Genomic DNA, 27,356 nt, shown 5'->3' on the forward strand with positions numbered 1-27,356 from the left:
GTCCTATAGTATAATATACATTTGGCACTGATATTGAATGAATTGCTCAACATTTCTGATTTGATGTTTTGAACTCATATTTTCGCACGGTTAACAAAACATTTAAAAATAGTCATCAAACGTTATTTGAATCTGTAATAAATGTTAAACATAGCTTTTTGCCTCTGGGTATTGGAATGTGCAATACCAAGGTTAAAATTGGTTTTATTAGGTCAATTAAATACTGCTATCAAGATTGAGTTATTTTCAATGGTATGAATTACACTGATAGAATGTAATCCATTCTATCCAGGGGGCATTTTACCCCATAGGGAGGGGCATTTTGCCATGATAGTGGGGTGAAAACGCCCCATTTACATAGTTAGGCATTTCATTAAGTTGCAATAAATAAAACTTTTCTGTCCAATAATTGTTTTCTGAATGTATTTGTTTGACTATAGTCAATACTTTCATATATACCAAACCTTGCTTTTTATGTCAGAAAATACAGATTTCCCATAAGGGGTGGTTCCCCCAAGTTTCCCTATACATGCAGGCTCTAGAACAAACATGTTGGACGGGCTTTTGATTTCCATGGACGGGCGTGTTTATGCAACTTAACCAACATAGAATAGTTACTTCACAAGGGATGGAAAGCAAATCATTTTTTCATGCATGGCTTGCTGAAGCTATATATTAGCAAAATACACAGTTGTCAATCAAATTCAAAAGTTTTTAGTGACTACATGTACAGTAGTTACACATTCTTTGTAGCTTAGTGATCACATCACTTAAAGCACATCTTTGATTGCATTTGCAGATGAAGGCAAAAGAGCTAGCCTACATTCCCAACAGTGATTAGTGAAATACAGTAGTGGGAAGCATCCAACCCAAACCCTTTTTTGGGCGCCCTTTGCTGCCGGGTCTGTAGACGTGATTAAAGGACTTGTACATAAAAGGCAACAAAACAAAATATAATACAATAGTACATATAATACAGAGGGCAAGACTAAAAGGGAGAACACTTCAGACAACTAAAATGATTAAATCAAATCAAACTAAAACAATAAGAAGTTAACAGAAATGGAATAAAACCAAAAACAGATTAAAACACAATAAGATAACATTAAAAGTAAGTGAAGAGTGGACTTGACAAAAATCAAAGAACAACCTCAGACTGAACTAAAAGCAAGGGAAAAATGGTGGGTCTTTAAATTTGATTTAAAATTGTCAGTGGTGGAACGGGACTTAATGTGGGATGGGAGACTATTCCAGAGCATGGGAGCAGCTACAGAAAAACCTCGACTACCCCACCCTTCCTGGGGAGTGGTTCTTGCTTCTTCCAAATATACCAAATACTTTATATTGAAAGACCAAACTTCTTGCCCATGTCTATGATCTGATGTTTTAAACCTTAATATAATTAATGTAACTGTTCTTTACTCCTATTGACTCTATTTCCATAACATTCATGTTGAGAGTAGCAGAGAACTTTGAAATGTATGCATAAAAAGCAAAAATTGTTGCATAAAAATTCACCAGGATGCAGAAAATTAAATGTCTGACATTCAAAATCTCATTGGGGAGGACTCCCCTGGGCTTGGGGCTGCTGGCAAGGTGTCCCTTATTTTTCCACATTGAAGGTGGCAACCCTAATAACCAAACACAGACCGACAGGATACATTGGGGACTCAGGAACTTCAATAGGGTCCATGATGAAGTAAAACAGATGCGGGCAATAATCAATGAAAACAGTGATGAGGTGAGGGAGAGAGGGTGTTGGACTCAATGGCATCACAAGCCTAGTGTGCCAGGACGTGACAGACAGAGGAAGAACTCTGCCTAGAAGGCCAGCATCCTGGAGTCACCTCTTCACTCTTCACGTTGAGACTGGTTTACTGGAGCTGCTAATTAAAACCTGTGAGGCATCTGTTTCTCAAACGAGAAACTCTAAAGTTTTTGTCCTCAGTTTAAATAGAACTAAAACATGCAGAACGGAACATCAACCGTTTTCAGCCACAACAGTCCTTTACAACATTAACAATGTCTACCCAGTATTTCTCATCAATGTTATGTTATTTTATCTGAGAAAAAAATTGGCTTTTCTTTCAAACACAAGGAAATGTATTGCTGTGCATAACAGCAATTTTCAGTATCCTCCTCAACGGTCAAAAAAGTCTAATTAAACCAAATCTGCCTGCCGCCGAACCTGGAACCCTGTAGAAACAAGAAAAGCCAGCCCCCAAAGACGACACAGGAAGGGCTGACGGAGACGCTGCCCCCGGAACTGATGAATGACCAGTGGTTCAGGACAGGACCTGGGTGGCTGGGAGAGGGACCCTATTAAAGCTGCACTATGTAGGATTTCAGTAGAAAACAAATGTTTTGTCCTGTAAGCTAATTAGGCCCTTTAATGTCAATTAGTAATTTTTGGAGCATTCCACTACTTTCCAGCCAATCCTGTTCCAGCCAGTCATCTACGGTGAAGTGGGCCTTCCTGCCAATCACCTTTTATGAGGCGAGCCCTTATCCTTGGCTTATTTTTAGACAGCACATTTGGTCTGGAAGATATTTATAGCAGAAGTACACCATAGGGAGTGAAGTTTGCTCACTGTAAGAAACTATGATGGCAGCTAGAGTCCAGGACGACAAATCCAAATTCTATTTTTCATATTATTATAATGTAGACACAAACTTCATTCTCCATCGGGCATTGGTGTGGAAGTGCTTTCTTACTGGCAAGTAATTGCAAAATGCTGTAATTGTTTTTTTACTGAAAATCCTACCTAGTGCATCTTTAAGGTGACTGAACTCCTGGGAACCTCATAGGGCCCATTTCCCGCTGGAAACTCTTGTGTTTAGAATAACTGCTGGGGCAGAGCCTGTCTTATTCTCGGATTCGCCTTCACAGGGATCCCACGCCAGAGCAGGAAAGCAGTTGCATCCAAAAGCCGCTGGCACTCCCCTGTGACAGTCTAACCCTCCCGCTGGTTTCTGCACCCCCGGCTCCCCCCCGAAATATTGGGGGGAGCTATTGACCAGTCGCCTGCCCACTCTCCAAAGTTCTCCGTTCAACCTCTGTGTCGTTTGTTGGTGGTGGGTCATTCTGTCTTGTCTGAAGGCGACAGTAGGAACCAGGTTCAGGGAGAACGGGACTAAATATTAAACTAGGAGAAATGTTACAGCCGGAAACGAAATCCAAACGCAATGACCAACAACACACACGAGGAAAGAAGGAAATGAAATAGGGGCAGTGAGCAGGAACACAGGTGAGGATGATAACAATACTGAACGGTGCAGAGGGCACTACAACGTGACAACGATACTTAACATGAACATTAACAAACCCTTAGAGTGCTCATCCCTTTATGAGACACAAATTAGAAGACCAAACCACAACCCAATTAATCCATGAATGCCATTTGACTTGTTTGTTGTTTTGTCCAAGTGTGGGGAGCTACCTCCACCCTCTATGTCTGCTCCTCTGAGGAAGCACACAGGCTCATTGGTGTGAGATTAGAATGTCCCACTGAATTGAGATGCCAAACAACACTGCACCTTCACAGATTTCATATCACTACAAAGTTCCTTCTTCCTTCAACATTTGAAAAAAGGGATGCCTTTATGAATTTACTACGACCCTGAGCAAGTCCTGGCTACAACAGAAAATGCATGTGAATTTTTTAATAATTAGCCAGGCTTACATGGCACTTATACATTCATGTTCAGTATTTCAGATAAACATGGGTCTGATACATGTTCATACTGACTTACATCCACGTTTGGACTCCTTTTGGACTGGTTCCAGTCTAGTCTGGTTTTGATTTTGCCACAAAAAAAATGTGGATTCTGTCTATTCAGAAGGGAGATTCAAAGGCACATGTTGGCTTGGATATCAGTACCGGGATCAAAAAAGACCTCTTCACTGGATTGTTCAGCTCAGGAACTTTAGGAGAGTGAATGATTGGCTGTCTCCAGGCCTGTAGCGATGGTGGTTGAGAGAGACTTTACAGAGGGCCAGTATCTCTGTGTTTGTTGTCCGAGGTTGGCATCTCCATTTCCTCCATGGACTTGTCTTGATCTGACTGCCTGGCCTGGAGTTCCTTCTTCTGGGCCTTGCTCATGGGAAGTTTATCTGATGGGGTGGTGAGGATGGACAGTCTCTGAAGAAGTAGAGGACAAAAAATAACTATTCAAAGAGGATGTAAACAGAGACCGCCAAAGAAATCACACAAACATAATACTGGTGACAGTTAGAACAATCAGAACCCAGAGGTGGTTGCACGAAGCACTCGGTTTATGTTGGGTTTTAGCATAGCCGGAATGAAGAGGACTGAATTGGATGCAATTATAGTGAGTGGATGAGCAGAGTGACCTGGAAGAATTCAGGAAGTTATATATCGTGGCGGAAACTTGCTGTTTAAGTGAGGGGTGCGATCAGAAGCAGAAGTGCCTGGCAGGGAACTCTCCCAAGTGTGCTGGGAGTTGACGCCATGAGGCACGGCCACCGTCACAAACTGAGAATCCCAAAATAGGAATGGGGGGAAAACGTGTGAAACAGAATTCACGAGTGTACCTGTCGTAGCGTGCCAGGGGTGACGCTCACAATGTAGATCATCCACAGAGGCACCATGAGTGTGGAGGAGAGAGTAAACCACCAGCCAATGACATAACACCACCATGGATACTCAACTTTGTTGTTGAACTTCAGAGGGGTGAACTTAACCAACGAGAAGATAAATGTAGCCTAGAAAAACAGACATGGAGGGTGGTTGTATAATAACCATGTTTGGTGTAAATACATTTGGAAACAAATGTTTGTGGAATAACTCTTACCGTGCAGATGACTGGAGTGACATACTTCAAACAGTACTTAATTAGGGGTAATGGTTGATAGCCGATCATGTCTTCTATATTTTCATACATACGGTCAGCACCTGTGGAGTAAACATCATTTAACAACAGGGATTCAAAACCCTTTTCCGAACAAGGAGACCAATTGGTTGGTCAAATAAGCTCCAAGCAAACATTAAAATAATTGCAGAATAGAAAATCCAACTCAAACGGTTTTAAATTGACATTCAAAGGGACCGTGTCTACAAGAAGGGTAACTGGGATGACATCCTTAATGTAGAACCATCCTAAATAAACCTAACCTGCATTGAGGATTTCTGATTGATTATCTGTAATTCATGAAATCTTTGATCCTGCAATTAGAATATGAATGTAAACACACAAAAATGCCATAGTAGAAAATATATGTTTCTATATGCTTGTAAATAGCTTGAAATACAAAGCTACTGGGAATAAAAGTGAGCAGGCAGGACTCACCATAAACCCAACTGATACACACTGACTGTAGTGTAGCAAAGAGAAGGAGAGTCATTCCACTGCAGGTATAGTAGTCAAATAACTGGAATATATACAGGCCTCCCTACAAATAGCAGAGGATAGGGAGTGTATGAAAAACATTCATATTGAGAACAGGACAATTAGATATCCACATTCATACTTAAAACAATATTCTAAGTGAAACATTATCTTTCGTCTTGCTTTTCTGCAATGCCTTCATTTTATAATGTCCACTGTCCTACAGTGGCCTTGACTGATCGCAGTATATCCCATCAGGTTTTGGGAAAGTCAAAGTGTCTCCTCCAATGCACATCTGCTTGACCACATCTGCTTGCCAAGAGAGCACACTCTCTGGCCAACAACCACGACAGGAATATCGCTAAATCATGAGGAGGCTGTCTAACATCTACCCATCAACCTTGCACAGTGCTGAGCACTGATAGAATGCCCTGACCAAGATATGAACTCCTTTCTGCAAGGATTCAGCTAAACTTTGAGGCAGTGACGTTACTGTTGCGCCATTCAAAAGCTGCTGAACTCTTATTTCTTTATTCAACTTTTTGGTGAATGTCAGTAAATGAATCTCAACAATGAATGACCGTAGAAGATAGACCTACATTGTTTAACTTACCTACCAGTTCTGGCAGTTTCAGGTATATACTAGCAAAATAACACAGTTCACTCCTCACCAGATTATTCTTTCACTCAATTTTAATTCTGTTAATATCTATTAAGAGAGGAAAAGTAGATGCATGAAATAATACATTAACTATGTGGACACAGTGCAGAGTGTCAGCTTTTATTTCTAACCATGTAAGAACTTCCTACATAGTCCTGCAACTGTTTTGACTGAGTAACATTATGCACAATAAAGTAGTCATGTTCGGTACTTGCGGGCATATTCTTTTTATGTAATGCCTGAAATGGGTGTAATATGCACAAGCCTTGCTATCATCTCTAAATGGTTGCACTTTAACCCCATAGTCATTGTATTGTTTTAAGTCCAAAACACTGGAATCCATAGCCAAAGATCAAAATGTGTCAAAATCCAAATACTATCGTGTTTGGTGCTTACTGTCATGGTTGGTCAAATGATGATGGCCTTATATAATGCTGACTTCAGGTGACCTTTTACCTCTGTGACCATGACAAGGCCAATGAAGAAGCAACCCACACTGATGAGGAGGAGGAGGAGTTTACGTCTATGGCCTACCAGGAAGAAGGAGGGATACATGTCTGAGATGGCTGTCATCAGAGCCTCCAGACCTACAAACTTAAGCAGAGATGTTGGGAAAGGTCTCAGTGGAATGTTTGTCCTTACCTAATATTTCACATGATATTTCACATTGAATTTAGTGTCTTCTCTGATTGTTACCTCTATTGTTATTTCCACCTGTACCAGCACAACTATTTATCTCACTAGTAAATACACTATACTTAACCATTTTCTGCCCTCCTCTACTTGCTTCCACTACACATTTAGAATTGCCATATGTAATGCATTTGCACTAACTGCACACATATACATTCCACTTGTATACACATATACATAATACTTACACATTTTCTTCCCTCCTCTATTTGAAATTCTGGTTAGACGCAAACTGCATTTTGTTGTACTGTACTTGTACTTGTTCAAAGACAATAAAGTTGAATCTAATGTATTCTAATATTGGTTTGTAATTATTATTAACCTTTATTACACAAATCATTTCTTAGGTCTTCAGGGACACTACTTTACCTCACTGTCTAGTCCCAGTAGGATGATCATAATGAAGAAGCAGATGGCCCAGAACTGGGGTACTGGCATCATGGCCACAGCACGAGGGTAGGCGATGAATGCCAGGCCCGGACCTAAATTAAGAACCACAAGTAAACCTTTTACTGAACCCTCAGGGGTGGGCCAAAGGGAACAGTTAGTCCCTTGATAGGCTCAGATAAATGTCTATCTACAAAGCACTACCTGATAGGATTTGCTCATTTGTTTGTGCATTTGTTAAACCTTTTTAATTAATGTATTTAATCCTACATTCAGTGTGTATTATGTCACGGCTGCTCTTCTACTTACCCGAATCGGCAACTGTTGAGATATCTGTCCCTTGTTCATAGGCCATGAACCCAAGTACAGAGAAGATAGCGAAACCAGCAATGAAGCTGGTTCCACTGTTCAGTAAGCAGAGGTACATACAGTCCCTAAAAATATAGCCACTTCCCTGTTAGTCACAACGCAGTCACATTGTAATGATTTCTAACACAGAGTTCATACTTTCACAACCTTTAAAGAGTGCGAACAAGGAGTGTTTTTGCAGGCAACAGAGAACATTCTGCCTGCATGTTATTTATAGCTTAGTACTTGGGTACATTTGTACACTTACAATTATTTAACACATTTTTCTACTCACTTGTAACAGTTGTTGTCATACTTGTTGTAGCTGCCAAGAGCGATTAGACAGCCAATGCAAATAGCATAGGAGTAGAATATTTGTGTCCCGGCGTCCATCCACACCTATGAGACACACCAGAAATACACAATACATGTCACAGTTTCACAGTTCCTATACACTATAGTCTTATCCCAGACATTACTATTTGGATCTATAATAAGTCAGCAGGGAAGGCACTCGCTTTGAAATTATGGGTGTTTCTTTTTTATATGGTATTGTACATACCTACAAAGTCCTGAATCATAAAGCCCCCCAAAAGAGTAGACAGCTCAAGTATTTTTGCGAAAAAACGAAATCAAATATGAGATTATGCTACACTAAATTCAAGAATAACACTTCATGAAATACTCTACATTGGGATTAGTTTATAAAGGTAACTGAGCCTTGACAAGGTGACTGCAGTGATTTACTCCAAAATGTTAAGGCTTCTTTTAATATTTTTAATTCACAGGTAAATAGACAAACACTTGGCCTTAGCCTTTATCAATGTCATCAGTGTCTGTTCTGATCTTGTGTGTCTTGCGGAATAAGGTTAAGGAACGGCAAGGGGGCTCACTCCTGAAACAGACAGGCTACTAATTTCAATACTGCATTCTACAAATATACATATATAATCTTATATCTAATCATTATGCATATACAGTGCGTTTTATATTTTTAATGGAATCTTTTTGTTGCCCTTTTTGCCCTTTGTTTCCCGTAATTAATTTTCAAGGTAAATATACATTAAAGCCCTTTGTGTAATTTAATTTGGGGTACTTACGTATATCCTTAACTTCAACATAAAATTACTTTTACTGTATGGCATTTTCATCTGAAACAAGTACATATAATAACCCAAAATAAATCCCAATTTAAGGTTATAAGGTTTTTTTAAGATGAGTAAACTAATGTGACTTACGAATGGGTGAATAACTAACCTACACACAAAGTTTAAGTGAGCGAGGTTGGACTATGTAGAAGGCATCATTGATCAGAACAAATTGAATGCTTCATGCCAACCAGAAAATCAGTGACAGTTCTCCAAACAGCAGAAAATCAGCCAGACAAAACGCATGTTAAATAACAAGTTAGCAAAATAATGCATGGCCCATTTCACATGATTTTGTATTCTTTATTCTTGCCTGTGGGTCCGCGAGGCGGGCTGGATCTGGATAGAGGTAGAATTTAATGCCATCTATGGCCCCCGGCAGTGTGAGTCCGCGAACAAGCAACACCCCCAGCATCACATAAGGGAAGGTGGCAGTGAAGTAAACCACCTAAGGAGGGAGGGGGCCAGACCAACATTACATTACCTAAGTATATGGGTTATATTACATCTCTACAGCATTCCTGGGGTCATTAGGGTTAATGGTGGAGAACCAACATTACCTTCCCAGTAGACTTGACTCCTTTCCAGACACAGAAGTAACAGATAATCCAGGACAGAAGAAGACATAGCGCTAGCTCCCAGCGAACATTACCAAGGTTGGAGACACTGTCTGTGAGATTCAAAACTCTTCTCCTGCAAATAATATTTGTAGTTAGAATACTGTACCACTGTTTTCACTCTGCACCTTCCAAGGCATATAAATCATGTCCATCTGTAAGTATATACAGTCATACCTATATATAGATTGGAAATGGGAGACTTGGACACTAAAATGCGGTGAGTGTACATTGACATCCTATAGACAACGTCAGAGCTCAGGCTTTCTACTTCAGTCCCGTATGGGTTTTGATTAACAGCTGTCTTAAACCTGAGCTCTGCACGCAACTATATGTTGCCTCCAGCCCTCCCGCTATTGGGCAAGTTTTGCTAATATTTTGTTCTCTAAGTAAGAGACAGACTGTAGGAGGAAAAATTCAGATTATAATAAACACAGTGGGCACAGTGAGGATGAGTGTCATGCAAGAAAGCCAACACCCTTGAGTTTCAATGAGCAGGTCACATATCATAACAGTAATGTAGTGTCCTGGTCGTGGTGCCCTGGCTTTGCCTGAGGGTCTCACATAGAGCAGTGGACACTGTCTCAGAGGACGCAAATAAACCTTCAAGTCTTCAAACATACAGGGGAGATATTGTAATGAGACGGGGCCCACATTATTACATAGCAATATACCCTGGGTTGTTCTAAACTGAATTAGCATAATGTTTGTCCGTATCTACCATGAGAGTGGGTGAGGTAGCGATACCTGATTGAGAGTCATATAAGTTGGTATTAAGCATTGTGCAAAGAATTGTGTTCCTTATCTACTTTGAATAACTGAACTACTGGCCAGCTAGCTACTAGCCTGGTTGAGGGGACCACAGACAGAGATAAAGTTACATAGTAGACTGATCTCTGAAACATACATTGCTCATGGGAGATTATTTGCTAACTGCTGTTGAAAGTAGATGGGAGTTGATAAATGCCGATTATTTGGTATACTCACTCCCAGAACTCTTTCTCTGGTGATGTTATATTTCCTACTACAGTCCTGTTCAGATTTCCTCCTACTGTCCTGTCAAACTCCAGGCAGGTAGCTGTTCAGGAGAAAATGACACAACAGCAAGCCTGGATAAAGATCCCTTGTTTAAAACAATGAAATTACATTGAAATTAAAACAGTAATAACCCAGTGATGTCAGTAAGTGTAGGAAACTCATGTGAGCTCAGTAACAAATACACATGTCCATTCCCAAACATACTGAAGTGAACCGGATATTGTGCTGTTGGCAATGGCAAGTCAATTGCTTCCCTTGTTAATCCAAATAGGTGTGGCATAACAAGCAGTATAGAAATACAGTACATAAAATATATACATACGCACACATATACACATACACACATGCACACAGACACACACATACCTGTGTTCCAGCTGTTTCTACAACTGGCCCAGGGGAGCTCCGAGCTAAATGAAGAGAAGAGGTAGAAGAAAGCCCAGGCAAGGATGATGATGTAATAGATGCTGGAATATAGGACCACCACCTGACTCCCATAACCCAGACCTGAGGAGGATTGACAAGGATGACAGTAATAAAAGTATAATCAAGAAGAATAACAACGTTACCAGTTCACAGACTCGTAACGACGTAAATGCTCATGAAATATATTGTTTTAAAATGTCTGTTTTATACGTTTCTGCGTTTTTTTTTATTGTATAGGAAACTAGGATCTGTAACAAAATCATGTTTCAAACCATAAAAATGAGCATGAAAATATATGCACATTCTACATACAGTAGAAATCAGAAGTTTACATACGCTTAGGTTGTCATTAAAACTACTGGTTAGGACATCTACTTTATGACAGAAGTCATTTTTCCAAAAATTGTTCACAGACAGATTGTTTCACCCATAATTTTGCATATCACAATTCCAGTGGGTCAGACGTTTACATAAACTAAGTTCACTTTGGAAGCTTGGAAAACTCTTGGTGGGCCCTCAGCCTTGGTGAGTGAAAGCTATCATACTGCCTTTGTGGTGCTGGTTCGTGCATTGGTCATATTTTTGTGTTGGATCAATTGATATAGATGGTGACGAGTGTCAGTGTGTCCATGCTTATATATTAAGGATGTTGTCATAGAATGGATCTGTATCCCTAAAACGTTATCTTTCCGCTTCGTTGTGGCCTTCAGTGGTGTTGAGCTCATTGCTGTTTGCGAATGGCCCTGTAGGCACATTGGTTCTGATAATTTTTGTGTGAGAGAGAAGTTGAGCAATTACACAAGAAGATCTCTCTCTCTCTCTCTCTCTCTCTCTCTCTCCAGTATGTGTACTACAACACCTGGTAGAAGCAAACCGCTCTGTCGTTAAAAAGTGTTTTGTGGAGCCACGCTGTTTGTTGATGTGTTAAATAAACACATCAGTATCAAGAGGGAGTTTTGTAGCTTTACTGGTAAGTATCCTACATTTTGAAATGGTTTGTGCCTCACCAATTTTTCACATATAAAAATGCCACATGATGTGGTGTCAACTCTAGACTGGCCAGAAAAATGCATATGAAAGAAAATACTTATTTTAAATGATAAAAAAAAATCAGGTCACAATATCATCCATCTGATATCTCATTCCAGCTAAAAGGTCCTACCTCACAAAACAATCATTGCTTCTCAATAAAAAACATGAAATAAGTGACAACCAATGTTATCCTGTTGCAGTGCAATCTCTTAAGATCTGCGTTCCATATGAACGCAAATGCATGCTACCTAGATTTAAATACGTGAACACGTAAGTCAACACATTTCTTACGCTGCTAGCATGGACCTGGAGTGGGTGCGGCTGGCGTGGACCTGAGTGAGAGACTTGACCAAAGCTTTTTACAAATTTTTCCTCGACCCGACCAAAACAAAATATTCACCCTCTTGTTTATGTGATATGTTGTGTTTGAAAAATAGAACTTCCGTATTAAGGTTACTATAGCAACATACATCTACTGTGTTCTACACTTCCGTATTAAGGTTACTATAGCAACATACATCTACTGTGTTCTAAGTTGTTTATCCACACTAGGATATGTTTCAAGAATGGCTGAATAATAATAAATAATTGCGTTGAATAATGTTGTAAGCCTTTATAATTAAGTGGAGGAATACCTAGTTTTGTCAGAATAACTATGAAAAGGTCCACCAAACGGAATTAAATTGATTGACTTGGGCATCGGATAACTGACACAATACCCACACGCCATTGCGTCACAATACGACATAACTATGAGATCATCTATTGAAAAAGAGTAATGCATCTGCCTCCCCAAAAGACCTGCTACAAACCTAATCTTGACTGGAATTTAAAACAGGATGAGCTCCCTTTGTGAGAACAGAATGTTTTTTGGCAGAGCTTGGCAATCTATTTAGGATGATCAGATGACTGGAGAGCATAGTTAAGCCAGCAAGATGGGACAAACACACAACCCAGCATAGTAAGTACAATTTAAGTGCAACAGAAACTCTAAAATTCTAACTTTAAAATCCATTAAAAAGTACAACATAAACTTTTAATTTCTAACGTGAATGCTGTACATCAAGACCCCTGAAGGAAAAGGTATAAAAGTAAAAATCCATATACTCACTGTAAATCAATCTGGATTAATCTGTCTGCAAAATCACTTAAGTGTTACGGTCAAATATAGAATCCGATTAGCCTTTTAGATCATTATGTCTATGACAGAGGGAACGCAATTTTAGGTAAGCATTCCAAATGCTGCATCATGAATACTGTTCTGATTTTTACCTTCAAACAGAGGGCATATGTTCCTCCAACAGGTGATGCTGCCTTGCGTGGTGTACTGGCCCATGGAAGTCTCCAGGAGAAAGATGGGAATGCCACAGGTGAACAGGAAGAGCACATAAGGGATGAAGAACACCCCTTAAAAACAAAACAAGTTAAAACGCAAGTAGCAACAATTTGCTAAACGAATGCTTTCACTAATGTGGTATGTCACTTTGGATAAGAGTTTCAGCTTAAGTTCTAAAATAAACTCGAAATTTCCCAAGAGGCCTAAACCCCTAAGTTATCATATTCCCTGTCAGTCATTGACTTGGCACCGCACTCTATGGGTTCATACACTGATCAGCCATAACATTATGACCACCTGTCTAATATTGTGCAGGTCCCTTTTGCCACCAAAAGAGCCCTGACCCTTCGTGGCATGGACTCCACTAGACCTCTGAAGGTGTGCTGTGCTATCTGGCACCAAGACGTTAGCAGCAGATCCTTTAAGTCATGTAAGTTGCGAGGTGGAGCCTCCATGGATCGGACTTGATTGTCCAGCACATCCCTGATAATTGGAATCATCCAATTATGATTTGCTAGCTTGCATGTTAAGTTTGATATCTATTTAACAAATTGAAGGTTCCTAAACTGTTGGAGTGGCGGAGGTCTCTCTTTTAATGACTCCAGGAATGCTTGGAACAGCATTTTTCATTTAATTCATCACTTTACTACTTCAAATTATTGAGCGGTTCTTAACTTACTTCCAAACCAAGTGGTTGCTTGAAAATAGTAGATTGAGTGTTAGTTAAAAATATGTTTTTAAACAAAGTCAAATATAGAGCTGCTAAATGCTAAATAGCTTCCTAAAATATTGGATATTAAAAAAAACTACTATATGTACCATAAGACCATGTGTTCTCTAGGTTTCTTCCTAAAATTCGGCCTTCTTAGGGAGTTTTGCTCCTTGTTGTTTGCTCCTTGGGGTTTAAGGCCGGGTGTCTCTGTAAAGCACTTTGTGACAACTGCTGTTGTAAAAAGGGCTTTATAAATTCATTTGATTGATTGATTGATTGATTAAGCTTTAAAACATGTAAACCAATATGAGCTAAAAGGGAGTGAGTTCGCTCTGCTTTTGTAGACTCACCCTGTTATTATTCTATAACTGCACAGCTGCCTTCCTCTCCTCCCTTTGACATTCCCATATCATAGACTGCTGTTAGGAATCAGCCGTTTGGTATAGTGGTTGAAATAATGATCGCGTACCAGGTCGTCAAGGTAGAGAGTAATTCAGTTATTTATTGCAGCATTTGATAGACTATTGTTCATGAGATTCCAAAACACGTCTTGCACGCTCACCTAAAGGATTGTTAGGAACACCATACTAATACTGTGTTTGACCCCCTTTCACCTTCAGAACTGCCTTAATTCTATGTGGCATTGATTCAACAAGGTGCTGAAAGCATTCTTTAGAAATGTTGGCCCATATTGATAGGATAGCATCTTGCAGTTGATGGAGATTTGTGGGATGCACATCCAGGGCACGAAGCTCCTGTTCCACCAAATCCCAAAGATGCTCTATTGTGTTGAGATCTGGTGACTGTGGGGGCCATTTCAGTACAGTGAACTCATTGTCATGTTCAAGAAACCAATTTGAAATGATTCGAGGTTTGTGACATGGTGCATTATCCTGCTGGAAGTAGCCATCAGAGGATGGGTACATGGTGGTCATAAAGGGATGAACATGGTCAGAAACAATGCTCAGGTAGGCCGTGGCATTTAAACCATGCCCAATTGGCACTAAGGGGCCTAAAGTGTGCCAAGAAAACATCCCCCACACCATTACACCACCACCACCAGCCTGCACAGTGGTAACAAGGCATGATGGATCCATGTTCTCATTCTGTTTACGCCAAATTCTGACTCTACCATCTGAATGTCTCAACAGAAATCGAGACTCATCAGACCAGGCAACATTCTTCCAGTCTTCAACTGTCCAATTTTGGTGAGCTTGTGCAAATTGTAGCCTCTTTTTCCTATTTGTATTGGAGATGAGTGGTACCCGGTGGGGTCTTCTGCTGTTGTAGCCCATCCGCCTCAAGGTTGTGCGTGTTGTGGCTTCACAAATGCTTAACGAGTGGTTATTTCAGTCAAAGTTGCTCTTCTATCAGCTTGAATCAGTCGGCCCATTCTCCTCTGACCTCTAGCATCAACAAGGCATTTTCGCCCACAGGACTGCTGCATACTGGATGTTTTTCCCTTTTTCACACCATTCTTTGTAAACCCTAGAAATGGTTGTGCGTGAAAATCCCAGTAACTGAGCAGATTGTGAAATACTCAGACCGGCCCGTCTGGCAGCAACAACCATGCCACGCTCAAAATTGCTTAAATCACCTTTCTTCCCATTCTGACATTCAGTTTTGAGTTCAGGAGATTGTTTGACCAGGACCACACCCCTAAATGCATTGAAGCAACTGCCATGTGATTGGTTGATTAGATAATTGCATTAATGAGAAATTTAACAGGTGTTCCTAATAATCCTTTAGGTGAGTGTATATCATGAAACTTCCAGTTGTCCTGTACTTATAGACATCCCAACCAGAATACGCATCCCAGTACTGTAAGCCCATTGGCTAATTGCTGTTGCGCTTTGACTGAACGTACAAATATTATTTTGTTATCTAAACATAACAAGCATATATTCATACACTTCAACACTATCAGGAAAGTTATAGCCCAGGCTAGTTAAAATAAGGTAGAAAAAGGTGCCATATTATTAAAAAAAGTATTAAATAAACATTATATATATTTGCTAAAGTACAGACAACTTGAACTTAGTGTCCTGCTGGCTCATCCAATGAATATACATGCTGGTGAGCTATTCAAACCGTTACAGGCTACTATACTCACCATTAAGCTCAGCGATTGCCGATGTGCTTCAAGCTGTTGCTGCTGGAATAGTAGAGACTTTATTTAAACTTTATTGCCTAATATCCATAATTGGACAGCCTATGAACTTGAACCTATTTTATAGCTTGCTAAAAGCTCATGAAGTTTAACCTTCGTTGTCCGGTTTGTGCATGTTGCTGTCAATATTTCTATCCACGCCTTACAACATTTAAATAGCCTTTTAAAATGCCAAAAAGGTGGGGGTCTTCGTGGTCTGGCCATTATTTTATCATCTGTAGTTTTCTCACAAACAAGGCCTAGGCCACTGATGTATTGCATGTACTCAATCCATGCTATTTCATGAATATACCAAGAAAAAAAATACTCACATAGATACTGTTCTGGCAATCTACTTTTTACTATTGTCTTGCCTGTTTAGCCTGACTAACTAGTAACTAACATAATGGTTGGCGTTTGTTATTTCCAGAACTTTTGTCATTCATTTGTGTTATTTGTTACTCATTGTTTAAGTACTGTGATTTATTTCTCAGTATCGGTCTGGATTTGTTTTTCTTTCTCTTACTTATTTTAATGCTGCCTTGTTGAAAAATGGGCTTTCACTCTCATTCTAAACCTGTTGTTTACGAAGCATGTGATTTTTTTTTAACTTTTGTTTATATTAACACACCGGATCTCTTCTGCTTCTCTTGCCCTCTTCATGTTGATACAGAAGGTTGGGGTAGCTATTAGAGTAGATATTATAAATAGTAAACAGAAGCAGCAATCCTATTCTTTTTCCATCTGTTAAATCCTTCTCCCGTTCTCACTCCCTGCTTCTGACACCAAGGACCACCAGAGACCATGTGATTCCTTATTCAACAGGTGCAAATCAGAAACATTTAGAAAAAAGTTTCTCACTGACAGGAGGTGCTCACATGTACTCCACTATACACACCTAATCAATTCTCACTGGAGTTAATCCAAAATGGGTTACAACGTTGTGGATTTGTGTCTGTGTTATACAATTTCATGTGACATCTGAAGACAGTACTGAGTGGCCCAGATTGGCCCAGTGGTCTAAACCAGCAGTGCACATTCACTGCTGCATCATGGGGTGGAATCTGACTCACTGTTCTTCCAGCAAAACTTAATTTACCTGTCTCCACATTTCTGTTAAATAAAGTAGACAGAATACCAGAAATAAATACTCTGCTGTTTGTAAAATAAGGATATTTTGTGTGTTTTGAGAGCCTTTGTTTCTGTTTTTGCATAACCTGGAGTAAAGCTGAGGAACTAAATCGCTGCTCGTAAAACCAAGTGGAACTGCGAGAAAGAAGTATATGGACCATCCTATAACATGCCATTTAACAGTAGGTGCTAAATCATTACTAGCTCTTTTGCATTGACAATGTTAATGACATAATCTCATTTTTTCATACATCAAATTTTTGTTAAATGACTGATTAAGTGAAATATTGTGTAGGACTTACCTCCCCCATTTTTGTAGCACAGATATGGGAACCTCCATATATTCCCTAGGCCAATGATCTGTCCAGCCACAGCCAGGAGGAACTCCAGTTTGCTAGACCACTGTCCCCTAACGTTGGTGCTGGGCACAAGGACACGTTGGACTAAACCCATCTCCTGCTGGGCCAGCTTGGAGAATCTCTTATTTGCATCATTATGTTTCTCCATTACACTAAGGAAGACAAAACTGGTTTAACTCACTGAACACCTCCATACATAGTGGCATGTAAGAGACTGTAAAAGGACACAGAAGTTATTTTTTATAGTGAACTTTTGACACAAGGCAAACAGCTACATTTGGCCATAGCCAAAGTAGGGGGGGAGTCTGATCAGCACCCCGATCAGATTCCGAAATGCACTTTTACAGTTTAACTGTTACCTATGCGTTAACACTGTTTGCCTGTGTGTGGACGATACTTCCTCCGACAAATACTGTCCCACACTCAACCATTATCAGCACCCCCTGATAAAATACAGTGTTGGGAAGGCCGGCTCATTTTCCCCAAGGTTACTCAGTCCCTACAGGATGCTGCACTTCAATTATAGCATAATGTATGAATCAACACATGTATGTAAAATGTATAAATCAACACATTAGCTTGCAATTTTAAACCAATTTCTGCACTTGCAATGCATTAAAAGGGTTTCAGATGGGGTTTGCAATATTTTATGTTTCAAATATACATGGGAAATACATGGGATACACACAATACACACAATTCAGTCAGAGCTGGAAGACACTGAAATCAGGGAGAACAATAGTTTCATGAATTAATATATATGTATATGTACACAGCTAAAAATAATTAAGGGAACACTTAAATCACATATCTTAATCACTTAAATCACATATCCTAATCACTTAAATCAAAAATCTTAATCACTTAAATCACACATCTTTTTCTCTAATTATTGTTGAATAGGTTTAATTTTCTCATTTGTATTAAAATGTTATTTTAAATAAGGAGGTCTACCAAGGTAGAGCAATGCCTAATAAGGTATAATAAAGAGCCTTTTAACACTTGCCATCTTTTTTAAATATACATTTTCAAAATATTCTTGAGCCAATAGACTATTTTGTATTATAAACCAAGTAGTTTCAGTCTTGAATGCTGATTGACTGAGGGATAAATGAGACCATATAGCATGGGAATTGAGGAAGACAGAAAAAACATAGAGGAATATGTGAGTTATTACATTAAACATGGATTTGAAATGTTCAGCTGAGTTGGCCATATTTCTCTTTGAAAGGTAAAAGAGTAACTTGAAAGTGAGCTATCATTGTATAACATTGGCTAGATTGCCAATTTAAACAATTAGATTGGCAATCTAGATCAAGTTAGCTGCTAAGGCTTAACCTAGCAAGCAACAGATTGATCTCTCTGTCCAGTGCCACTAGCCTCGAAGAAGTTCACAAAAAGCATGTATTTTCAAGCTTATACTCTAGCTTTAGTTGCATACAAGAAAGCATGCATACATGACAATTTCAAACCCCATGTTCAACAGATTGCCAAGCAAGCTAACTGTTGTCTAGTTAGCTGCTAAGGCTATCTAGAGTTGTAAAAACAAGTTTTACTATCCCCCTTGTAAACTCTACAGGGCTGAAATGACAAAAAGTCTCATTTAAATCAGAACTGATAAGAATTTTCAGTGTTCTTTGTTGGGTGAAGAAGAAAACAAAGAAAACATGTTTGAATGTAATTCTCTGTTAAGGGAGCATCTGGCATTTAGGTTGTTTCACTCTAGTTTGAATAGGTAGCCTACTGCAGCTGCCATTAAATTGAATAGTACTTGTAACAAATGATGTACTGTGAGGTTGCTTAACATTCAACAATCTGAAAGATTTTACTGAGATGTAAGATTTTACAGTTCATATAAATATTAGGCCCGCATGTGTGCACACAATTTGAGAGAATTAATCTTTTTATGCATACTGAAAATTCCTGAGACATTCTATTTCAGCTCATGAAACATGGGATCAGCACTGTAAATGTTGTGCTTATACTGTATCTTTTTCAGGATTCTTACTCATGATTTACCTCTACTGGGTAAATCACAAGTAAGTAATTCACTTTGTTTGTACTATGGTTTAATTATTTCTGTCAAGTAATCATTAGTAATCATTAGTTAGCAACGGTGTAGACAAGGGGATCAAAAGCATGCAGTATACAGACAAGGGGATCAAAAGCATGCAGTATACAGACAAGGGGATCAAAAGCATGAAGTATACAGACAAGGGGATCAAAAGCATGAAGTATACAGACAAGGGGATCAAAAGCATGCAGTATACAGACAAGGGGATCAAAAGCATGAAGTATACATGCAAGGGGATCAAAAGCATGCAGTATACAGTCAAGGGGATCAAAAGCATGCAGTATACAGACAAGGGGATCAAAAGCATGCAGTATACAGACAAGGGGATCAAAAGCATGCAGTATACAGACAAGGGGATCAAAAGCATGAAGTATACAGGCAAGGGGATCAAAAGCATGCAGTATACAGTCAAGGGGATCATTGCTGGAAATAAATTGCCAGATGGTGTCTTAGGTGTTGGGGTTAAACAGAAACCTGAATGTCTGCAGTAAGTACTGCAATATATTTCCACATCACTGGCAGACAGGTTGATTGCATCTTAGAATGGCCTTGTAGGTTGTATTGGTATATACAGTGGGGAGAACAAGTATTTGATACACTGCCGATTTTGCAGGATTTCCCACTCTTCAACTATGAGTACTCTTCAACTGTGAGTGACGGAATCTAAAACAAAAATCCAGAAAATCACATTGTATGATTTTTAAGTAATTAATTTGCATTTTATTGCATGACATAAGTATTTGATACATCAGTAAAGCAGAACTTAATATTTAGTAAAGAAACCTTTGTTTGCAATTACAGAGATATGTTTCCTGTAGTTCTTGACCAGGTTTGCACACACTGCAGCAGGGATTTTGGCCCACTCCTCCATACAGACCTTCTCCAGATCCTTCAGGCTTCAGGGCTGTGGCTGGGCAATACGGACTTTCAGCTCCCTCCAAAGATTTTCTATTGAGTTCAGGTCTGGAGACTGGCTAGGCCACTCCAGGACCTTGAGATGCTTCTTACGGAGCCACTCCTTAGTTGCCCTGGCTGTGTGTTTCGGGTCGTTGTCATGCTGAAAGACCCAGCCACGACCCATCTTCAATGCTCTTACTGAGGGAAGGAGGTTGTTGGCCAAGATCTCGCAATACATGGCCCCATCCATCCTCCCCTCAATGCGGTGCAGTCGTCCTGTCCCCTTTACAGAAAAGCATCCCCAAAGAATGATGTTTCCACCTCCATGCTTCACGGTTGGTGTTCTTGGGGTTGAACTCATCCTTCTTCTTCCTCCAAACACGGCGAATGGAGTTTAGACCAAAAAGCTCTGATCCCTCACCTTCCTCATGATCATTGATGCCCCACGAGGTGAGATCTTGCATGGAGCCCCAGACCGAGGGAGATTCACCGTCATCTTGAACTTCTTCCATTTTCTAATAATTGCACCAACAGTTGTTGCCTTCTCACCAAGCTGCTTGCCTATTGTCCTGTAGCTACAATTTTATCCCTGATGTCCTTACACAGCTCTCTGGTCTTGGCCATTGTGGAGAGGTTGGAGTCTGTTTGATTGAGTGTGTGGACAGGTGTCTTTTATACAGGTAACGAGTTCAAACAGGTGCAGTTAATACAGATAATGAGTGGAGAACAGCAGGGCTTCTTAAAGAAAAGCTAACAGGTCTGTGAGAGCTGGAATTCTTACTGGTTGGTAGGTGATCAAATACTTATGTCGTGCAATAAAATGCAAATTAATTATTTAAAAATCATACAATGAAATTTCATGGATTTTTGTTTTAGATTCCGTCTCTCACAGTTGAAGTGTACCAATGATAAAAATGACACCTCTACATGCTTTGTAAGTAGGAAAACCTGCAAAATCGGCAGTGTACCAAATAATTGTTTTCCCCACTGTAGCACATGCACATAATATACAGTATTATGTAGTACATGTTAAATAAATAAAAATATACATTTGTTTTATTTAATCAAATTATTTGTGTTGAGATGAAGTGCAATTTATATATCATAATAAATACATAAATAAATATTTTGCCACAATCTTCAGTATTACTTAAAATTAGATGAAGATTAGTTGATGTTTGATGTACAATTAGATGACTCAAAATCTGATTTCAGAATGTTGATCAGATTCCTGTGTTTTTTATTACTATGTTGAAATATACATGTCTATATTTGTTTACTTATTTTTGCATGTATATATTGTGTTTTAAGGTGCTTTAATTGTTTTTTTTATGTTTTGAGATTCATTACATTTGTATTTTATGATTTATGGGTATTGCAAAAGAGGCATGTGTCTCAATGGGTTCCTGCATAAGTAATGGTTAACTAACAAACTAAAACACAGAATGGTTTAAACATTGAAGCTACTGCATGCACACAGATTAAATCAACAACATCACCACCATCATCAAAATGAACCTGTCTTGGACTATGTATATTATACTAACAAATGATAGTAAAGGAATCTAATCATTACTTTCAGTTTATTTTGTAGTTTCCTAGAAAAGCCTAGCATTTCCCAAGAACAAGTCAAAGTTTTCCACAAACAGAATGTCAACCGGATTGTCTTTTTTTAGCCATGAGTGCTGGTTCCACAAGTGCTGAATTTCAGACTTTCTCTCAAACCAATAATATATTTGTCTTATGTCCTTATGTTGGGATGACATTGCGGAGACAATGTGTTACCAAAATGCCTTAATTTAAAACATGAAACACTTCCTGGGCAGTCATCAGGGGGCTAAAATCTTTTTAATTTTTTAATTTGAAGAACAGTCCAGACAAAACAGGCATCCTGGGATTGCTGGTAAATGTAGTTTTGAATAGCTTTTTGCCTGAAAGGGAAATTTAACCCCACAACGTGGATAGTCTAACAGAAAATGATGTCAAAAAGTGGAGGCAACATTGCCAGAGGCAGGTTAGTTGGTAAATGTGAATTCATAAACAAAACAGATTTAAGTTCTTCCACAAATGACAAACTTTAATTCTACACAAACACACACTGACACCCATTTTCATTGTACACTTAATTGTGTTTTCACTTCTTTTCATGTTGTTATGTTTATTATTATTGTGTAGTAATTTTGTATTCTGTAATTTATAATAAATTAATATGTGTGTTTTTTTTTACATAATAACAAAAAAAAATAAAAAAACTTTTTCAGCATTAGTGAGGTATGTGTGTCAGGAGGTTCCCATGTCTAGTGAAATGTCCCACACTGGAATGGAACTCATAGCAACTACAAGTCTAGACACATCATTACATTTGCAGAGGACTCTGTTATTGTGAGTCTTCTACAGATTGAGGAGTTTAGCCAGGGCCCAGTGGTGGAGGGGTTTGTTGAGGGATGTGAACGTCTCTTCTTGAAACTTAATGTAAGCAAAACCAAGGACGTGACTATTCATTTCCTTTGATGCTCCCTGACACTCATGCAGGTAGATGGTGACTCAGTGGAGATTGTTCAATAATACAAATTCCTTGGAACTTTAAGACAGTAAGCTAAGTTTTGAAGAAAATGTGAATGCCATATGTGCCAGTGGAAATCAGTTTATTTTCTTTATAAGAAAACTTAGGTTTTATATATCATTAATCTTTGAGTTAGTTATAACCTTTAACATGATCTGTTAAATTGGTAACCTCACTGTGAAACATACAAACAAATTAAACGGCATTGTTAAACAGTAGCAAGATTATTGGTATCCATTTAACCAGCCTCACCAACCTGTATCAGAGACGTAACCCTCGCAAGGCATAATCCACTCTGACAGAGGCACACCACCCCTTTTCTGATGAGTTTTTTTGCTTCCCTCAGAAAGCAGATTGCTCAAATTCAAAACTAACAGGTTCTAATATTCATTTATTCCATCTGTAATTAGTTTACTTAGTTAGTCATAGAGGGTTGTGTATTATTTATATCTATTGTTTATTGTTTACTATTTATGTATTTTGTATATTGTTGTATTGATGTTTTATATAGATGTATATTTATATATATATTTAAATATTAATTGGCAGAATGCTGCAAAACAAATTGTCCCCCTGTGATAATAAAAGCTCTACTGTTCTCTACTCTTGATGAAGTGGAGCAAAAAAGGCTGTATAAAATTTAAGTTGATGAGTTACATTGTAACTATAATTCAACATGTAGAACATATTGTATTTCTAGAGAATCAATTACAATGAAAACTGCTATTATAAATGCATTTCCATCCCAAAAAATATTTTTACAATTATTGGCACCCTTTTCAGTACATTCTAAAAGCTCCCTTTGTAACAATAATTAGCTTTTTCTTATACTTGGCTCGATGTGGGGCCAAAGCTGGGCACTGCCCCTCCAGATTGAATATGTGCCCCCCCCCCCCCCCCCGTTTTGTTTCCCCATAAACACTGCAATTAATTAGATATGTCCCCTCATTTATAAAAAAAAGCCCCCTCAGTCATTTCATTCTGGAGCCTGACTGGAGAACACATTGGAAGGGATATTAGATCATTCCTGGAAACAACAGCTTCCCATCCAAGGGCTGTTCATCAAATTCCAGGCGCTTACATTTTTTGGTTGCTCTCAATCAGATGCTTTTTTTGAAACCTTCAACAGTCTTCTGACATGGAGGTTGGATGTAATAGTAGAATTGGACACATGGTGGCACTAAGTTGCAATCATATTCTGTAACTCTCAAAATACTGTGGCTCCAAAACCTCGGCACTGTGAGGTGGCAGGTTAAACTTTCAAACTTTCTTCCACAAGGCAGGATCATCGCTGTTCAATTATTTTAAACTTTTTTATTTAAAGAGGGTAAGTTGTATATTTAGGTTTTTATGTCTTTTTATCCACTGATTTACGAAAGCCAACAACCATGTGAGTTCTTCGCCATCACCCAAGGTGATAGATGGATTTTACCAAATGTTTATACTGCAGAAAAACAGGAAGCCATTCAAGGATAAAATTAAGTTCCTTACGACTGACATGTACAAAAAAAGCAGAATGTTAATGTTAATTTAATTTTGTTTATTTAGACATTAAGGGTACCTTTTCTTATTGCTAATTATTTCAAAGGTCTGAATAATTTTGGACTGTGATATTATACATTATACTTTTTCTACATATCTCTGCTTGTATGGCTCATCATTCACTTAATTGTTGCCCCCATGCCCAATCTTTCAACTAACTGTAGTTTTTGGATGAGATTAGTAGTATGAGTAATGAAATTATCTATCGCAAGAAATAAAAAAGCCTGCAATAAGAGAACGTCTATATGAGTTACACATGCCTGTAGTGTTAAACAAAACAGAAACACACTGCGGCTCTCAATGGCACTGTTGAGCCTCTGGGCTGTAACCTTTGGCCTACATTCAGTGCTACTGGCTGTGGATATTGAGAAAATTACAACTGACTAAATTCCCGGTCTGTCTCTGTATCTCTTTATACTAAAGGAGATTTGTGTGATCACAGAGAAATCTTGTTAAGCCTGTCAAATTTTAAACAGAAAGTTGTTCACAGACTACATGAAGGTTCACAAAAGGAAAGAAAGGAGAATATAGAGTGAACAAGAATGAGAGTACCTTAAGAAGGAAGTTGTAGATGTGAAGTCCGTTGTATTATGTCAGGGAGTAAGACTCGTCCTTGTGTCTTTCACTGGAAGCAAATTTGTACCCTGTGTTTCTCCCTTCAAAACTCCTTTCCCATAACTAACCATGAGTGCACCTATGTAGAGATGTAGGTTTTGTGGGTGAGTGTGCGTGTGCATGTGATTGTGTGTATGAGAGGCGGAGCCAACACTGTGGGCATTTGCTCTGTGAAAGCAACAGTAACAGGCGGGTTTCTTTAAATGCTGCAAGAAGCGTGGTTTTGTGGAATGTGGAAGAATGGACAGCAGGGCACCTGCATTTACAATAAACAATGTATGGGGGAGATACAGAGTTTAAACGACTAATTTAACAGGAAAAACTGACATAATAAATGTAAAGCACATTACATGCTTTTGGAATGCGAGAGGTTGGAAGTATTGCTGCCTTTGTAACCATGTGGCCAAGTTCTAGTTCCTCTCAACTGTGTCCAAGCATTTTGCAAAAAGGTTGACATGAGTTTGTGGCGTGAACGCGCCCACACCCCTACACACCTGCCCACTGAAAATACAACCACAAGCCCCATTTCCTTCCAAGCCACCACCAGGGCTCTGAACACACCCACGTTCCCCGTTCCCCAGTGTCTCACCCAGTATCTACGGCGTAAAGCAGTGATGAAATCTCCAAATGGATTCACAATACATTTTTAATAATTTTTTTTGCATTTGTACCATCATAGCACATCCTTAACAGTGTTTAGCAAAATTCGAAATACAAATTTTTCAGCGTATGTTAAAATAACATTGTTTTGTTTGCATTCTGGTAAAAAGATGTTTAAAACTGATCCTGTTAATATTTGCGTAATAGTTGTGTTCATCTGTTCAGTCAATCAACAAATGCCAGGACACAAAGTTGTATATTGGCCGGTCAATCCTGGTCGATCAGCACTATATCATTTGTAGTGAGCCTAGTACCCTCTATTGAGACAGACACCGTGGAAGCTAGTTGAGGGAGAGGAAGGGCATGCTTGACAAGAGGAAGAGAGGAACATGACCAGGAGCCACATCTGATGAGATTCAAACAATAATCATTTGAATTTTCAACGACTGAAAGTGACACGTTTTCTGATCCTCCCGCGCCCTATTCTGGTCCGTCGCAGCTCCGGCAGTCGGCATCCCTGGGCTTCTAGCTGCCACCTGGTAATTGTCTTGTTCCCATCAGCACACCTGGTTCCCATTATCCCATCAGTATGTTTTTATATCTGTCTCCTCTGCCCCTCATTCTGTGTTCATCAATGTTACATGTTGTGTGTTCTGTTCTGTGGACATCACCACTTGAATTCCATTACGCATGTTAGCATTGTTGGTTACAGTGGGATTTACCACTTATATTCTACACATAAAGAGTTTTTAAGAAAGGGACAACCAGTAAAAAACCCTCTAAACCACTGATTTGGAGACTTGTGAAACCATTCTGTTGGTTCCAATGTACAAAGCTTTGGCGCAGTATTTGTACATATGTATTACTGTATTGTACTGAGTACATTACTACAAATATGAACAAAGGCCTTGCATCTAACACAATATACGGTAGTTCACAATAGTTTGCATACCCTTGGAGAATTGGTATTATATGTACCATTTGTAAAGAAAACATGAGTGAGCAGGCAAAGCATGTCTTTTATTTCTAGTGGGATACACATTCAAGTGCAGGTCATAACAGAAAGGCACAATCATAAAACAAAACTTGGCAACAAATTTTTTTTACTGACCCCTGTTAAATAAGTCTGCGTACCCTTAGTTCTTAATACTGTGTATTGCCCCTTTAACATCAATGACAGCATGCATTCTTTTGTAATAGTTGTCTGTGAGGCTCCAAATTATTGCAGGTGGTATAGCTGCCCATTGTTCTTGGCAAAATGCCTCCAGGTCATGCAAAGTTTTTATGGGTCATTATCGTGCTGAAAAGTACAACAGCTTTTGTGCAGAAGAATGCAAATTGTCCGCCAGTATTTTTTGATAACATGCTGCATTCATCTTGACATCAATTTTCACAAGAGTCCCTGTGCCTTTAGAGCTCACACACGCCCAAAACATCAGGGAGCCACCACCATGTTTCACAGTGGGGATGGTATTCACTTTATGCCTTGTTGATACCCTCTCCAAACATAACGCTTATGGTTGTGTTCATTGTGATCTATTTTGGTCAGGTCACTCCAAATTAAAATGTGCCAGAAGCTGTGAGGCGCGTCAAGGTGTTGTTGGACATATTGTAACCAGGATTTTTTGTGGTATTGGCACTGTAAAGGCTTCCTTCAATTTCAAGTATCGTCATATTGT

At 39.0% G+C, this 27,356-nt stretch overlaps 1 protein-coding gene across 2 annotated transcripts; it reads right to left on the minus strand.

Moving 5' to 3' along the window:
- Positions 1-691: 691 nt before the first annotated feature.
- LOC105026478 (sodium- and chloride-dependent GABA transporter 2) lies at positions 692-25,186 on the minus strand. 2 transcript variants are annotated; one of them, XM_010897959.4, is made up of 15 exons: positions 25,015-25,186; positions 17,330-17,538; positions 12,972-13,106; positions 10,608-10,748; positions 10,191-10,281; positions 9,147-9,279; positions 8,900-9,034; positions 7,734-7,837; positions 7,400-7,524; positions 7,073-7,185; positions 6,467-6,604; positions 5,311-5,413; positions 4,816-4,916; positions 4,556-4,726; positions 692-4,142 (listed from the first exon to the last, which is right to left on the minus strand). In XM_010897959.4, exons 2-15 carry the CDS (start codon positions 17,532-17,534, stop codon positions 3,987-3,989), a joined length of 1,851 nt encoding a protein of 616 aa, XP_010896261.2. In that variant the 5' UTR covers positions 17,535-17,538; positions 25,015-25,186; the 3' UTR covers positions 692-3,986. The 2 variants fall into 2 exon arrangements, with proteins under 2 accessions (XP_010896261.2, XP_019911368.2); XM_020055809.3 differs by lacking the exon at positions 25,015-25,186 and having other exon boundaries at positions 12,972-13,041; positions 17,330-17,444.
- Between the last annotated feature and the right edge of the window lie 2,170 nt (positions 25,187-27,356).

Source organism: Esox lucius, chromosome 17 (genome assembly GCF_011004845.1).
Source record: "Esox lucius isolate fEsoLuc1 chromosome 17, fEsoLuc1.pri, whole genome shotgun sequence".
NCBI classification, from domain to species: Eukaryota; Metazoa; Chordata; class Actinopteri; order Esociformes; family Esocidae; genus Esox; species Esox lucius.

Bases quoted from the DNA above. Each gene is read 5' to 3' on its own strand.
- LOC105026478 (XM_010897959.4), bottom strand. From the start codon at position 17,534: ATGGAGAAACATAATGATGCAAATAAGAGATTCTCCAAGCTGGCCCAG. The intron at 10,749-12,971 runs GTAAAAATCAGA...AATCCTCCTCAG, and splicing joins CATATGCCCTCTGTTTGAAG to GTCTGGGTTATGGGAGTCAG. The intron at 9,035-9,146 runs GTAATGTTGGTT...CTCCCTCCTTAG, and splicing joins GAGTCAAGTCTACTGGGAAG to GTGGTTTACTTCACTGCCAC.